This window comes from Pan paniscus, chromosome 12, assembly GCF_029289425.2.
Source record: "Pan paniscus chromosome 12, NHGRI_mPanPan1-v2.0_pri, whole genome shotgun sequence".
Lineage (NCBI taxonomy): Eukaryota > Metazoa > Chordata > Mammalia > Primates > Hominidae > Pan > Pan paniscus.
This window is the reverse complement of record NC_073261.2, coordinates 120,808,086-120,821,228: the sequence shown is the minus strand read 5'-3', so window position 1 is coordinate 120,821,228 and position 13,143 is coordinate 120,808,086. Positions and strand designations below refer to the sequence as shown.

The 13,143-nt window shown below is 47.1% G+C and overlaps 1 protein-coding gene across 1 annotated transcript; it reads left to right on the top strand.

The window, feature by feature from the left end:
- The first annotated feature begins 847 nt into the window (after nucleotides 1-847).
- On the top strand, nucleotides 848-12,330 carry SOX11 (SRY-box transcription factor 11). Its single transcript, XM_057301353.1, has 2 exons — nucleotides 848-10,014; nucleotides 12,034-12,330. Exon 1 carries the CDS (start codon nucleotides 1,186-1,188, stop codon nucleotides 2,509-2,511), a length of 1,326 nt encoding a protein of 441 aa, XP_057157336.1. The 5' UTR covers nucleotides 848-1,185; the 3' UTR covers nucleotides 2,512-10,014; nucleotides 12,034-12,330.
- The last annotated feature ends 813 nt before the right edge of the window (nucleotides 12,331-13,143 follow it).

Genomic DNA, 13,143 nt, shown 5'->3' with positions numbered 1-13,143 from the left:
CCCGCCCGGGGCGGGGCGCGCGGGGGCGCGGCGCAGCCCAACCCGCACAGCCGCGTCCCCAAACACCACCGAGGAGGGAAAACAGACGGAGAAAAAGGACAAAACAGAAAAATGCAAAACGGGGGAGGGAGCTTACCGCCTCTCGAGCTTTAAATTGATTTATTTGCCTTACAAAAAGGGAGAAAGGGAAAAGGAGAGCAGAGCCCACGTGCCGGGAAGGTTGTTGTCTTCAAGCGCCACCTTCCGTCGGCCAGGGCCGCCGCGGGGCTACCGGGCGGGCTCGGGGCGGCGACGCGGGGGAGCGGCCGAGCCCCGCGAGGGGCTCGCCGGGGAGCAGCTGCGCCCACCCCGGGGCAGGCCGGGCGCGGCTGACCGCGAGCCGGGCGGAGGCCGCCGTCTCAGGCTGGGCGCGTGCCCGAGTGTGTGCACCCGGGGAGTGAGCGCGCGCCGTCCGCTGTCGCCGTCGGGCCTCCCGGGGACTGGGCACAAAGGCGCGCGGGGCCTCTCCCGGGACCCGGTCCTCGGTTAGTGCCGGCGCCCGAACCATCCCGGTTCGCCCCGGGCCGCCCGCTCCCCGTGGTGCCGCGCGCCGCTTCCGAGCATCCCGGGAACAGGCGCATCTGTGCACACACGCGGATTTTTTAAAAATAACATATTTCTAGACATGCCTCCTCTCCCCCCACCCCCATCTTTGCAAAGCAGCCCGGAGGGCGGGGTGGAGGGGCGGGGCCTCCGAGTTAATAAAGGAAGATGGGCGGAGCCGGCCCCCAGCCATTGGCTAGCTGGGGGAGTGATGTCACCCATATGACACCCTGATAACTAGTTGAGAGAGAGACCTCAACTTTTTGCAGAAGGAGCGCGCGCGCCTGGGAGAGCTCGGGGTCCGGCGCTTGCGGTAGGAGCCACGAGCCGGAGAGAGGGGTCCCGGGCTGCCTCGACCGCCGTCGCCACCGCCTCTCCTGTCGCGACCGCAGCTCCCACCGCGCCGGCGGCCGTCGCCGCCGAAGCCACCACAGCCGCTGTGTGCAGCCTGGAAGGGGGGGCGGGGGGGAGGGGGGGAGCCGCGAAAGCGGGGTGCCGAGGACTTTGCAACTTGCCCAGGAAGGTGGAGGGGTGGGAGGGGGAGGGGGACCTCCGCACGAGACCCAGCGGCCCGGGTTGGAGCGTCCAGCCCTGCAGCGGATCATGGTGCAGCAGGCGGAGAGCTTGGAAGCGGAGAGCAACCTGCCCCGGGAGGCGCTGGACACGGAGGAGGGCGAATTCATGGCTTGCAGCCCGGTGGCCCTGGACGAGAGCGACCCAGACTGGTGCAAGACGGCGTCGGGCCACATCAAGCGGCCGATGAACGCGTTCATGGTATGGTCCAAGATCGAACGCAGGAAGATCATGGAGCAGTCTCCGGACATGCACAACGCCGAGATCTCCAAGAGGCTGGGCAAGCGCTGGAAAATGCTGAAGGACAGCGAGAAGATCCCGTTCATCCGGGAGGCGGAGCGGCTGCGGCTCAAGCACATGGCCGACTACCCCGACTACAAGTACCGGCCCCGGAAAAAGCCCAAAATGGACCCCTCGGCCAAGCCCAGCGCCAGCCAGAGCCCAGAGAAGAGCGCGGCCGGCGGCGGCGGCGGGAGCGCGGGCGGAGGCGCGGGCGGTGCCAAGACCTCCAAGGGCTCCAGCAAGAAATGCGGCAAGCTCAAGGCCCCCGCGGCCGCCGGCGCCAAGGCGGGCGCGGGCAAGGCGGCCCAGTCCGGGGACTACGGGGGCGCGGGCGACGACTACGTGCTGGGCAGCCTGCGCGTGAGCGGCTCGGGCGGCGGCGGCGCGGGCAAGACGGTCAAGTGCGTGTTTCTGGATGAGGACGACGACGACGACGACGACGACGAGGAGTTGCAGCTGCAGATCAAACAGGAGCCGGACGAGGAGGACGAGGAACCACCGCACCAGCAGCTCCTGCAGCCGCCGGGGCAGCAGCCGTCGCAGCTGCTGAGACGCTACAACGTCGCCAAAGTGCCCGCCAGCCCTACGCTGAGCAGCTCGGCGGAGTCCCCCGAGGGAGCGAGCCTCTACGACGAGGTGCGGGCCGGCGCAACCTCGGGCGCCGGGGGCGGCAGCCGCCTCTACTACAGCTTCAAGAACATCACCAAGCAGCACCCGCCGCCGCTCGCGCAGCCCGCGCCGTCGCCCGCGTCCTCGCGCTCGGTGTCCACCTCCTCGTCCAGCAGCAGCGGCAGCAGCAGCGGCAGCAGCGGCGAGGACGCCGACGACCTGATGTTCGACCTGAGCTTGAATTTCTCCCAAAGCGCGCACAGCGCCAGCGAGCAGCAGCTGGGGGGCGGCGCGGCGGCCGGGAACCTGTCCCTGTCGCTGGTGGATAAGGATTTGGATTCGTTCAGCGAGGGCAGCCTGGGCTCCCACTTCGAGTTCCCCGACTACTGCACGCCGGAGCTGAGCGAGATGATCGCGGGGGACTGGCTGGAGGCGAACTTCTCCGACCTGGTGTTCACATATTGAAAGGCGCCCGCTGCTCGCTCTTTCTCTCGGAGGGTGCAGAGCTGGGTTCCTTGGGAGGAAGTTGTAGTGGTGATGGTGATGATGATGATGATAATGATGATGATGATGGTGGTGTTGATGGTGGCGGTGGTAGGGTGGAGGGGAGAAAGAAGATGCTGATGATATTGATAAGATGTCGTGACGCAAAGAAATTGGAAAACATGATGAAAATTTTGGTGGAGTTAAAGTGAAATGAGTAGTTTTTAAACATTTTTCCTGTCCTTTTTTTGTCCCCCCTCCCTTCCTTTATCGTGTCTCAAGGTAGTTGCATACCTAGTCTGGAGTTGTGATTTTTTTCCCAAAAAATGTGTTTTTGTAATTACTATTTCTTTTTCCTGAAATTCGTGATTGCAACAAAGGCAGAGGGGGCGGGGCGGGGGAGGGGAGGTAGGACCCGCTCCGGAAGGCGCTGTTTGAAGCTTGTCGGTCTTTGAAGTCTGGAAGACGTCTGCAGAGGACCCTTTTGGCAGCACAACTGTTACTCTAGGGAGTTGGTGGAGATATTTTTTTTTTTTTCTTAAGAGAACTTAAAGAACTGGTGATTTTGTTTTTAACAAAAAAAGGGACCATTGCAACTTTTGTTAATTTAATTTTTTTTTTTTTTTTTTTTTTTTTTTTTTTTTTTTTTTGGAGGGAGAAAACTGATGTCTTCTATGCATCCGATTCTTAACAAAACTGCAGGGAGCTTGAAAAAATGCAGACTGTACAAACGCTTACAAAAAAAAAAACTGTGAACTGACTTAAGATCAGAGTTTACTTTTCAGATCAAATTGTTTATGGTTTTACAAATGTGATTTCTACTTGCCAACTTTTTTTTTGTAACTTGTTCCCTTATACCTCCTTGATTGAATACCAGACAGCCTAGACCTCAGTACAAAAGGTATTGAAACATTTTTGATACATAACAGACCTCAGTCTTTTTTAAAAATTAATATATTTTCAGGCGTATTTTTGTACAGTGAAAAGGGAACATTCTTGCTGTGTTTTTTCAGTAAGACTTTCAGGCACTTCTTCCCTTTTGATTTCTTTTTTTTCCTCTGTTTTTTAGCATGCAAGTATGTTGGTACGTTATGTCCTGGTTTAAAAAGGATTAAAATTTTAAAATAATCCTTGCATCTAAAGGCCTTGTGGTTTAAAAAAAAAAAAGCAAACTTTTTTTTGTACAGCTATAGTAGAGATTTGTTCAATATTTGTAGGTAAAGATTTATTGAAAATGGTGATATAGACCTCAGAGCTGTTATCTTAGTTTAAAGATTGTATATGTACTGTACTATAGTAGGACTTTATGTATCTCATACGCTGTGATGTGGATGGGGCCCCAGATGGAAGGTTTGAAACTGGATTCTCGATTTTTAGCAAAAAAGAAAAAAAAAAGGCACATAGTTTAAAAAGTTTCTCATTTTGTGCAATATAATCTAAATAAAGTACAGACCATCTGCATATTTTGTAGCAAATGGTGGCAAAGCAGACTCAATGCACTGTCGACATCATTGCCTGTTTTTTTTTTTTTTTTTTTTGTGCTGGAAGTCTGTATCTTGACAATTTTAATAAATCAGCTGGAACTGATAGAAACTCGCATCGCCAATAGTCTCTATGGAAGTCAAACTGGAGGTTCTGCTGTCGCAGAGCATTCGGTGGTGAGGCTGTTGTGTGCGCGGATGAGGGGAGGTGGCAGGAGAGAATTCTACATTTAGGGGGTTAGGCTGAAAAGTGTTCAATTAGCAGGCTGATTTCTTTTTCCTCTTCCGCTAGTTGTGAAAGACAGGGGAAGGGTGTTCTTTCTCTCTGCCCTCCCTTTCCATCTCCAGCTCCCCATTTCCTTTCTCACCTCCTCCTCCACTCCCTGCCTCTTCTCCCCACCCATCCTGGCGGGCGGGCTGCGCGGAGGCTCGGGAGCTGGCCGGGGAGGGGCGGATGGAGGGGCCTGGGTTGCCAGCTCGCTTGGTCGGGGTCCTGTTCGCTGGGGCTTGTGTGTTCTCTGCGGCGGGCCGCGTCCCTGCTGAGCCTCGCGGTGACAGCCGCCTTTGGCAGCGAGGGCTCGGGGCACTTCTATCCCCGCCTCTCAAAGGGTGGGGACAGCCGTTTCCAGATTTGAATTTTTTCTGTTCTTTATTTTTAACGCTGCATCTTCGCGTGTGCTCAGAGGTGGCTGTTGGCGGAGAACGCCGCCGCAGTGTTTGACCTCTAGCGGTGAAGGGGGAAGGGGAAGAGGAAAGGAGAGAAGTGGTCGGTGTCTGTTTCCTTCTGTCCCCCGGGGCCGTGGAGCTGTCGGAGGGAAGGAGGACGGTGCGGGGCCGCACGGGGCGCGGGGCGCGGCGGGACCCAGGCTACGAGCGGGAGGGAGGCGGGAGTCGGGGGAAGACGCGGCAGGCCGGCCGAGGGCACCCCGAGGAACATGGCATGGCCTCTGTGCGATCCGAGTCGCGGTCTCCGGGGTGCCTGGGAGGGCCGAACCACTGGTGAGGGCGTGGGGAGCAGGGGGAGGCAGAGGGCACCCGGGCGGTAGCCCGGGACGCACAAGGCAGAGCCCTGACGCTCCGGGTCCCCGTGCCTGGCTCTTCTTGCCTCGCCACCGCGTGCTCCTGGGCGCGCCCCGCCGCGGGCCCTTGAGGCGCGCGGAGACACCAGCGCTGGCTTCCCGGGCCCGCGGGCCGGGGAGGGAAGCCTCGGGGCTGCGGGGTGAGAGGAAGAAAGCAAACCCGGGGAGCAGGCGGCTGCCGCACCCGCGCACCCCGGGCCCTCACCACGCCCTCCCCGCGCGCCGGCTCAGGGGCTGCCCCGGAATCAGCTCCCCGGGGCCGCCGCAACAAAGGTGGATCCGCATCTTGATTGTTCTCCGGGAGCCTCCTGGGGGCTCCGGCGGCGGCGCGGGCGCGACCCATCCCGCTGGCGCTCCCCGCTCGCTGAGCACCGTTTGCCTGTCCACACCCCCTCGCTCCCCACCATTTTTCCTGACCGGCCTGTGTCCCCGAGCCCTCGCGGCAGGCCCGAGCCGGCGATCGCGGCCGGGCACGCGCGCCCCGGGCTCCCGCCCCCCTTCCGAGCATCCGCCGCCTCTTTTCTGCTGGGTCCGGGAGGAGGGAGGCTGGGAGGCCGCTCGGGGCCCAGCGTGCCAGCCCCGGAGTTCAGCCTCCCGAGCTGCGGCGCCCGCAGCGGAGGAGGTTTGCAGTGGCTGATTGAAACTCACTGCAAAATCACCACGACTCTTTCACCTACTGAAATGATTGACCGAGGTTTGGCCTTCCATTTTTACTGAGATTTGGCGAGACCGAATGGAAGCGTCCGCACAGTAACTGCAGCTGCTAGGCCAGAGGGGCCCCGGCGCCCTTCCCGCCTCCCCTCCCGCTTGCTTTTGCCTTACTAGATCTTACCACCACCCCACCCCCGGGCCCCCGACTGAGAACTCGGGCCTCTCACCCGCCCCCCAGCCTCCCGCTCTGGGCGAGCCTCCTCCCCAGCCCCCACCCCTGGGATGCGAAGCTAGTGCAGATGGACAGGTTTCTTTTCTGTGGCTTTTTCCTTTCGATAAACCATCAGATTTCAGTAGTACATTTGGGAAAAGAAGGGGCTGATGGCGTTAACCAGGTTCTCAATATAGAACTGGATTTCTGGAGTTGTTTACCTTACCCCACACCCCCTCAACATGTAGACTAATGCAGCCATTGGTGGTACATTTATTTTAGCCACGAATAATTGAACCAGCGGTTTACAATTGACACTTGCTCCGTGCTGGTGATTTTATGTGGCAGCCCTCTGCTGCAGTTCCGAAACTTGTTGGCAACGTAAACCCATTGATAGGCTGATCTATGTATTTTGAAAACCCGAAAACTTGGCATGTATTTTCTGTTTTAATCATAGATGAATCTTGGACATTTTCTGTGGTGAGGTGGAAACTTTAAGTAAATTAGTAAAGTAATAATTTGGCTTCAGAATGGGAAGAGATAGTCAAGATTTTTTTTTTAAAGCCATGTGGCCTAACTTGATACAAAAATAAAAGTAATTGTTTGGCAATCTAAATTTAAAACCTGTTAGAACTCAGGACAGGCGCTTCAATGCGCTTTTTAACAATATTTAAGGCTGTTTTGATGAGTGCGTTGTGAGAATCATCTTAATGAATTCTTTATTGAATGTCTAAAACATAATATAATACACACGGTATTCTTGCCACTGGATAGTCTTCAATAAAAGTTTAATTGATTTTTTTTTGTTGTTGGTCTCTTAAGTAAGTCTTATTTTTAACTAAGCATTGACAGAATATCTTAAAATGGTAACCTGGGGGTGGGGGGTGGGTGCTTTGTGCACGGCAGCCTAGCCAGTGGGGATCCTGCTGTTTATTATAAGTAGTTCACAGACTCTGATGGCATTTTGGCAAGCTTTCCATCTTTAAGAAATTGAACCAGCATTCTCTTATTAATTCTTTAAACTGTGGAAGTAATTTCCAGTTCTTACACTCTGATATGCATCCCTTTTATTTAAAAAAAAATGCTAATAAAAGGCAGTGTACTTAAACTGTGCTTTGCAAATATTATGTATGTTATGAATGACTACAGACACTGGGCAAATTATTTGTAGAATGATTATCCTTTAGCTAGAGAAAGAAATCATTACAACTCTTTTGGGCAGAGATGTTTCTTTTTAATGTTAATCAAGGGGAAGTGATTTAAATATGCATAAATGTAGCAGTCAGGGTGATTTAGTTGCTTTTTTCATGAAAGAAAAAGACTCAAAAGACAAGACTTATTTTTCTCTTCTGGGACTTGAAATCATAATCATCTGATACTAGTACAGTACAAGAAATTTACATTTGTTTTTTACTTCAGAATTTAAGTGACTTTTGCCCAAGGAATTTGAGAAATAAGGCAAATAAGTTGCTCTATTTTAAAGTAGTCATTCAATATAAATATATTATATCAATCTTAACTTTTTTATTCTCTGATATGATTAATAATATGTATATTCTTACTTTTCTTCTAATGGGCATATGTATCCTTGTGGACACTTTGAGAGAGGTTTTCTTGGACTCTCCCATTTATAGAATCTTTATACTCTTTTACTGTGTGGTTCCCTGCTTTTAACAGATTTCTGAGGCAAATATATTTGTGCTTTTTTCTTATGTAGGAAGACCAGCGAAAATAGTTTACTGAGTTGTCAATTTTATCAGTAGATAAGAAACTTTCTTTATTACAGTTTCAGGGAAGATTTTTTCAGGATATTTCTCAGTTATTCTAAGGGCCAAATTTTGTAAAATTTCCATTAGGAATGTCAGTTTCAAATACCCTTTGTATAGCCTAAGCCTGTGAGGATAACAAGAATGAGCCTTACCTATCCTAACACAGGGATTTACAAGTTCCCAAAGTAACCGTCTCCATGTAACTCTTGACATACTTTTCTGAGATTTGGCTTATTTTTATTATTGGTTCTTTCTCACTGTTCATTCTATTTGATTTATTCTACAACATCCCCTTTTATTTGATGATCTGGAAAATTCTGCTCTTTGATAACAACTCAGGATTTTTTTGTTCAGTTTTGGTTTTTGCCCCTTCCTGTGGAGCCTACGTTTTCAACCACAATAAAGATGAAACAAAATTTATGAAACTGAGCTCTCTTCCATTTTACTTACTGCTGGCTTTTTTTTTTCCTTGATTCCTACCATACCTTCGTTTTTTTCATTGTATTTTTTTAACACTACCTATATCCATTAGCTGCCTAATTAGTTTTATCTGTTCCATGTGGATGCAGTGAGTTTATAAGAGAATTTCACAAACAAGTAGTTTTTTAGTGAACTTAAAATAAACAGAATTTTAAAGGAGACCTATTTTTATACTCAATAAAAGCACAAAAGTGCAGAAAGTATAAAACGGCTTACAAAGGGAGACACAAGTTCATAATGTTCCATGTATAAAAGTAATAACTTTATTGGGTAGAGATATTCTTACAAGATCTAGCACCTCTGCCAGTGCACAGATAGGACTGTTTTAAGTGATTTGGGAACTTCTGGTTGCCTGCAGTTGTGAACAGAGAACTTCTCTACAGAGAAACAAACCACTAAAAGCAATATGACCGAGTTGAGATGTGGTTTCCAATGAGCAATTGGTGAATTTAAGCAACCTGGATGTGCATATGTGGAGGCTCCCGTCTCACTGTTTGATCAAACTTCTTTTATGTAGTCACGTAGACTTGATTTTTTCTGCTGTGAAAATGAAAAAATAAAGCAATATGACAAAAAGTTTAAAAATGCATAAAAAATAGGATTTCCTCTAGGCTCCTCGAAGAGATTTTTTAAATATGATGCTTGTCTTACTTTCTTAGACACGTTACATTTCCCCTTCCAAAAAAATAAAAAATAAAAAAGGACAACTGGAAGTAATTTATCATATAAAGAATTTTGATCAAATAGATATTGACAAAGGGCCCTCTGTCACATTTTTCTTCATCCAGCTTTTGTTCAAAAACAGTATGCCTCCTCCCTTGAATCACATAGGGAGAAACGTTATACTCCATTCTCATTAATTTCCCATTTTGTCTACTTTTACTCTTGTACATACGTTGTGGGTTTAAGAGTCTTTTGCATTTGTTCTGTGACACCTTTTTTTGAATTGACTGTTTTAAAACGGAGGCCTATTTTTTCCGGTTTGGGACTCCTAGTGGTTATGGCATCCCATAATGCTTCGTGACGGCCACCAGGACAGAACCACCTGATGTTTTAGAGCAGTTTTCAGCATGACACTGTTAACAAGTGTGTATTTTCCAAGGCCACATGAAACTTACTTTCTTAGCCACTCCAGGTTTGGGAGCAGAAAAGCTGAAAAACCCTTTTGTGTAGAAGTCTGAGTGGTTTGTGGGGGGGACCTTTTTTAGAGTTTGCATGCCAGCGCACGACCTATTGCTGTGAAACAGAGAGAAGGTAAAGCTACCTGAGGCAGTGCGCTGGAGGATGAAGTGTTTGATAGCACTAGGGGGGAAAGAAAATGCATGGCAAAGTTTCGTCTTCTCGTAGACTATCTAGCATGCAGAGTGTAGTGTGTTGAAACGGTGTATGACATTGCTGTATCAAAGTTGTAAAATTAAGCATTATTTATTGAAAACTATGTATTTTTTTGTAAAAACCTGATCACATAGAGAGTATCAGTGGCTTGTGCTTGTGCTTCGATCGAACCAGCTTCTTGACCCACCCCCCCTTGGTATGCAGTGTTAATGCTCAGGGTTGAAAATAGTACACTCCAATGTCTCTTTTGCAAGAGTTTTTCAGAGAGGATTACATTTGTTCAAAAGACTCTAATAAAATTGTGTGATCAATCTTCACTTGTGGTTTTTATGTGACTTTTTTCTAGTTTTGCATTTGATAACTGCTGTTTAATTCTGAAAATGTTGTCTCAAACCAGATGTCAGGGACAGGCTTGAAGATTCCTGATGTCTCAGCACCCAGCACGGCTGTCATCCTCGGCAGGAGGAAGACCACGGAAAGTGAGTTTTCTGGGCAGGTTGGAGAGCTGCTGACAGTGGGAATGAGCATGGTGATTACATCTCAATATATTAAACTGGCTGATAGAGCGAATAAAACCACAGACAAAGTGTAGAGGGGTAGATTAACATGTTTTGTCAGAAATGTCTGAAGTAGAAAATGAAGGAAAAATATCAGGGGCAGTTGCTGCTATTGAATTCAATGCCAGCAAACTCCATTCCTCGGTGTCTTTTTTTTTTTCCTATAAACAATTTACAGTGTAAATGTATTTTGACATAGAAATCATTCTGTATTGAGATTCTTGATATAAAATGCTTTTATGAGAGCCTGTAAGTGATCCTTGGAATTATTATCAGATTTTTTAAAAGATGTGTTTACATGGTGAGTATGTGTTGCATATTAAATTTGGTTTTGTAGAAACGTTTGTGTTGTATTGTAAAAAAATCTCAAAGTGCACAATTAACACAGCCGCTCTTAGGTTCTTGGTTATGTCAATTTCCACTACAGACCAAAGAACAAACATCGGACCTATCTATGGCAACTTTTTCTAATAATTACATCATTTATTCAATGTCTTGGCCTCATTTCAGAATATTTTTGAATGTCTTTCATCTTGGTAGGATTTTATTTTTATTTACCTTTTGAAGGAAACAAAACATAGACCCTGTAGAATTTTTATCTAGCAAAGAAGTTCCTTGCAATGAACACTAATAGATCCTCAATATGTGTCAAATTCCCCATTGGGACTCCTTGTACTATTTGCTATACAATTTGCCTTTCAGTGATGTGGTGTTTTTCTTAAATAGATTTTTTTTTCTAAAATTTAATACATTTATTGACACCTTTGGTTAAAATGTCACTGATACAATTTTTAAGAAAACGTAAAATGTTGAAACATTGATCTTCTCCCAGTAAATCTAGGAGTGAAAGGAAGAGTTGAAGGGATCTTTCCTTCAGTGATAGCTTATCTATAGATGTCCTAAATATAGTCTACGCTCACACAATGTCATGATCCAAATACGGATAGTAATAGCCTTGTCAGAGAATATGTTGGTTCTCCTCAAAAGTAAATTCTTTCATAAAATGAATAGCTTGGTGAACTTGGAAAAATTGAATCCTGATTATAACATTGGTCAGAGCACATACTATTTCATTAAAAAGGCCATTCTTTCAGTGTGTTGAGAACATGGAGAGTAGAAAGAGGTCCTAGCAGAGCAGCTCATCATGCCACTTTATATTGAGTCTTTTGATAGCACTGAATTGCAAAGCTACACATTTTGTGACCTACCATCAGACAACTGAATCTAACCATTAAAGGCAGTACATGAGAAAAAAGTTAGGAGAGATAAGATTTTTTGAACCTTTAAAGATTTCTTTCTGTTAAATAGTCACCAAGGTGCATTTAGCCTGTGTTTAAATACCATAGGTGCCAATCATTTCTGCCATCCTTATTCTGTTCTGAAGGATTTTGCAAACTCACATTTCCAGCTGGACTAAATGACCATGTTCCACCCAGTGCCCCTTGGCTACTAACCAAACAGCAGCTCATGGACAATAGGCTTGCTCAGAACCTGGGACTCACTCAGTCTGTCCTAAGATTTGAACTGCACTAATAACCAGACTCCTCAGTCCCAGATTTGCAGTTAAGAAACACACACACAGGCCTAGTTCTTGGTGAGAGTGGAGTTAGGAGGCCAAGAGGAACTCTGAAGCTTGAGGTAGCCGTAGCCACCACAAGCTGAAATGAGGAGGTTGGAAACATGAGGAAAACCTAGAAAGCAGAGAAATCATAAGGGAGAACCACAGGAGCCCTGAGAGGAGGAATCTGGGGTATCTGGGAGAGGCAGGCTTTGGCAGCCCTCTGCCCCAGCTCCATGGGGTTTCCTGCAGCAGATCTGTGGCCAGGCTGCTGGCAGACTGGGAGGTATTTGGCTCTTCCTTGTTACTAACAAAAACATATTTTTTTGTTTGAATGGCAACAAAGCCAGACAAAAAATTACATTCTCTTTCCTCCCTTGCAGAGAGAGATGACCATGTGACCAGGAAAACCCCTCTACAAGGAGGCATACATAGTGGTTATGCACCTTTCTGCATTTGTTTCTTCCTTCCATCTGGGATGTAGGTGAGATGGCTTGAGCTGCAGGTGTGATCTTATGATCAGGAAAGAGGAAAAAGAAATTTCAGATTCCTTGACCAGCCATGACAAACTTGAGCCACTGAATCACTGCCAACTGCTGCGTTGTGTTTGAGTAAGCTACGGTTACTTGGAAGTAAATGTAGCCAAACCAAAACTCTAAAAAACTTCTATTTTCCTGAGATTATTTGAGTGGATTTGTGTTTCTCTTCCCCCATTGAGTAAAACTACAAAGAGTTTAAATAGCTGAAGAGGGAGGAGGATGTTTTAAACACTGTATTGGTATTAAAATATTAATACATGGGGAGACTTTAGTGAAACTCACAAAAGTTGATGAAAATATTTTTTAAAAAGGTAAAGAGAAAAAGAAAGAAATGTCAAGAATTTTTACAATCACAAATAGGACACCAGATTTCCACTTACCTTTTATGTTTATTTTATATAAATATTTCGATTAAGATTTGTTTGAGAATTGCTTATACATTTGCAGAGCTTCTCAGCTTGGTGATGATACAAGATCACTCTTTGTCTTCACATCTCAAGCATTTCCTGATTCCATTGCCAGCATGTACCTCTTCTAGGTGAATAGTTTCTCGCTAATCTAATCCTGTCAGATTAAATTAAGCTTCACTTGATTCGGTAGATGGCATCTTCAAAATGAAGGGGCCCTCAGATACTATTTACTCCCATTTTTTCCCAACAGTTAAAAATTTTGGTTTTCCAACTCATAGAATATTGCAAGCAATAGACATTGAACACCAGGAAGGGTGAGAGGGCAGGAGAGGGATGAGGGGTGAGAAATTACTTATTGGGCACAATGTACATTATTTGGGAGATGGTTACAATAAAAGCCCAGGCTTTACAACTACACAATATTTCTATGTAACAAAACTGCACTGGTACCCCTTAAATTTCTACAAAATAAATAAGAAATGGAAGGCCAATGTAAGCATGCTTTCTTGAAAAAAGAAAGAATATCAAAGTAATATATTTAGAG

Coding starts and splice junctions, on each gene's coding strand:
- SOX11 (XM_057301353.1), top strand. CDS start 1,186: ATGGTGCAGCAGGCGGAGAGCTTGGAAGCGGAGAGCAACCTGCCCCGG.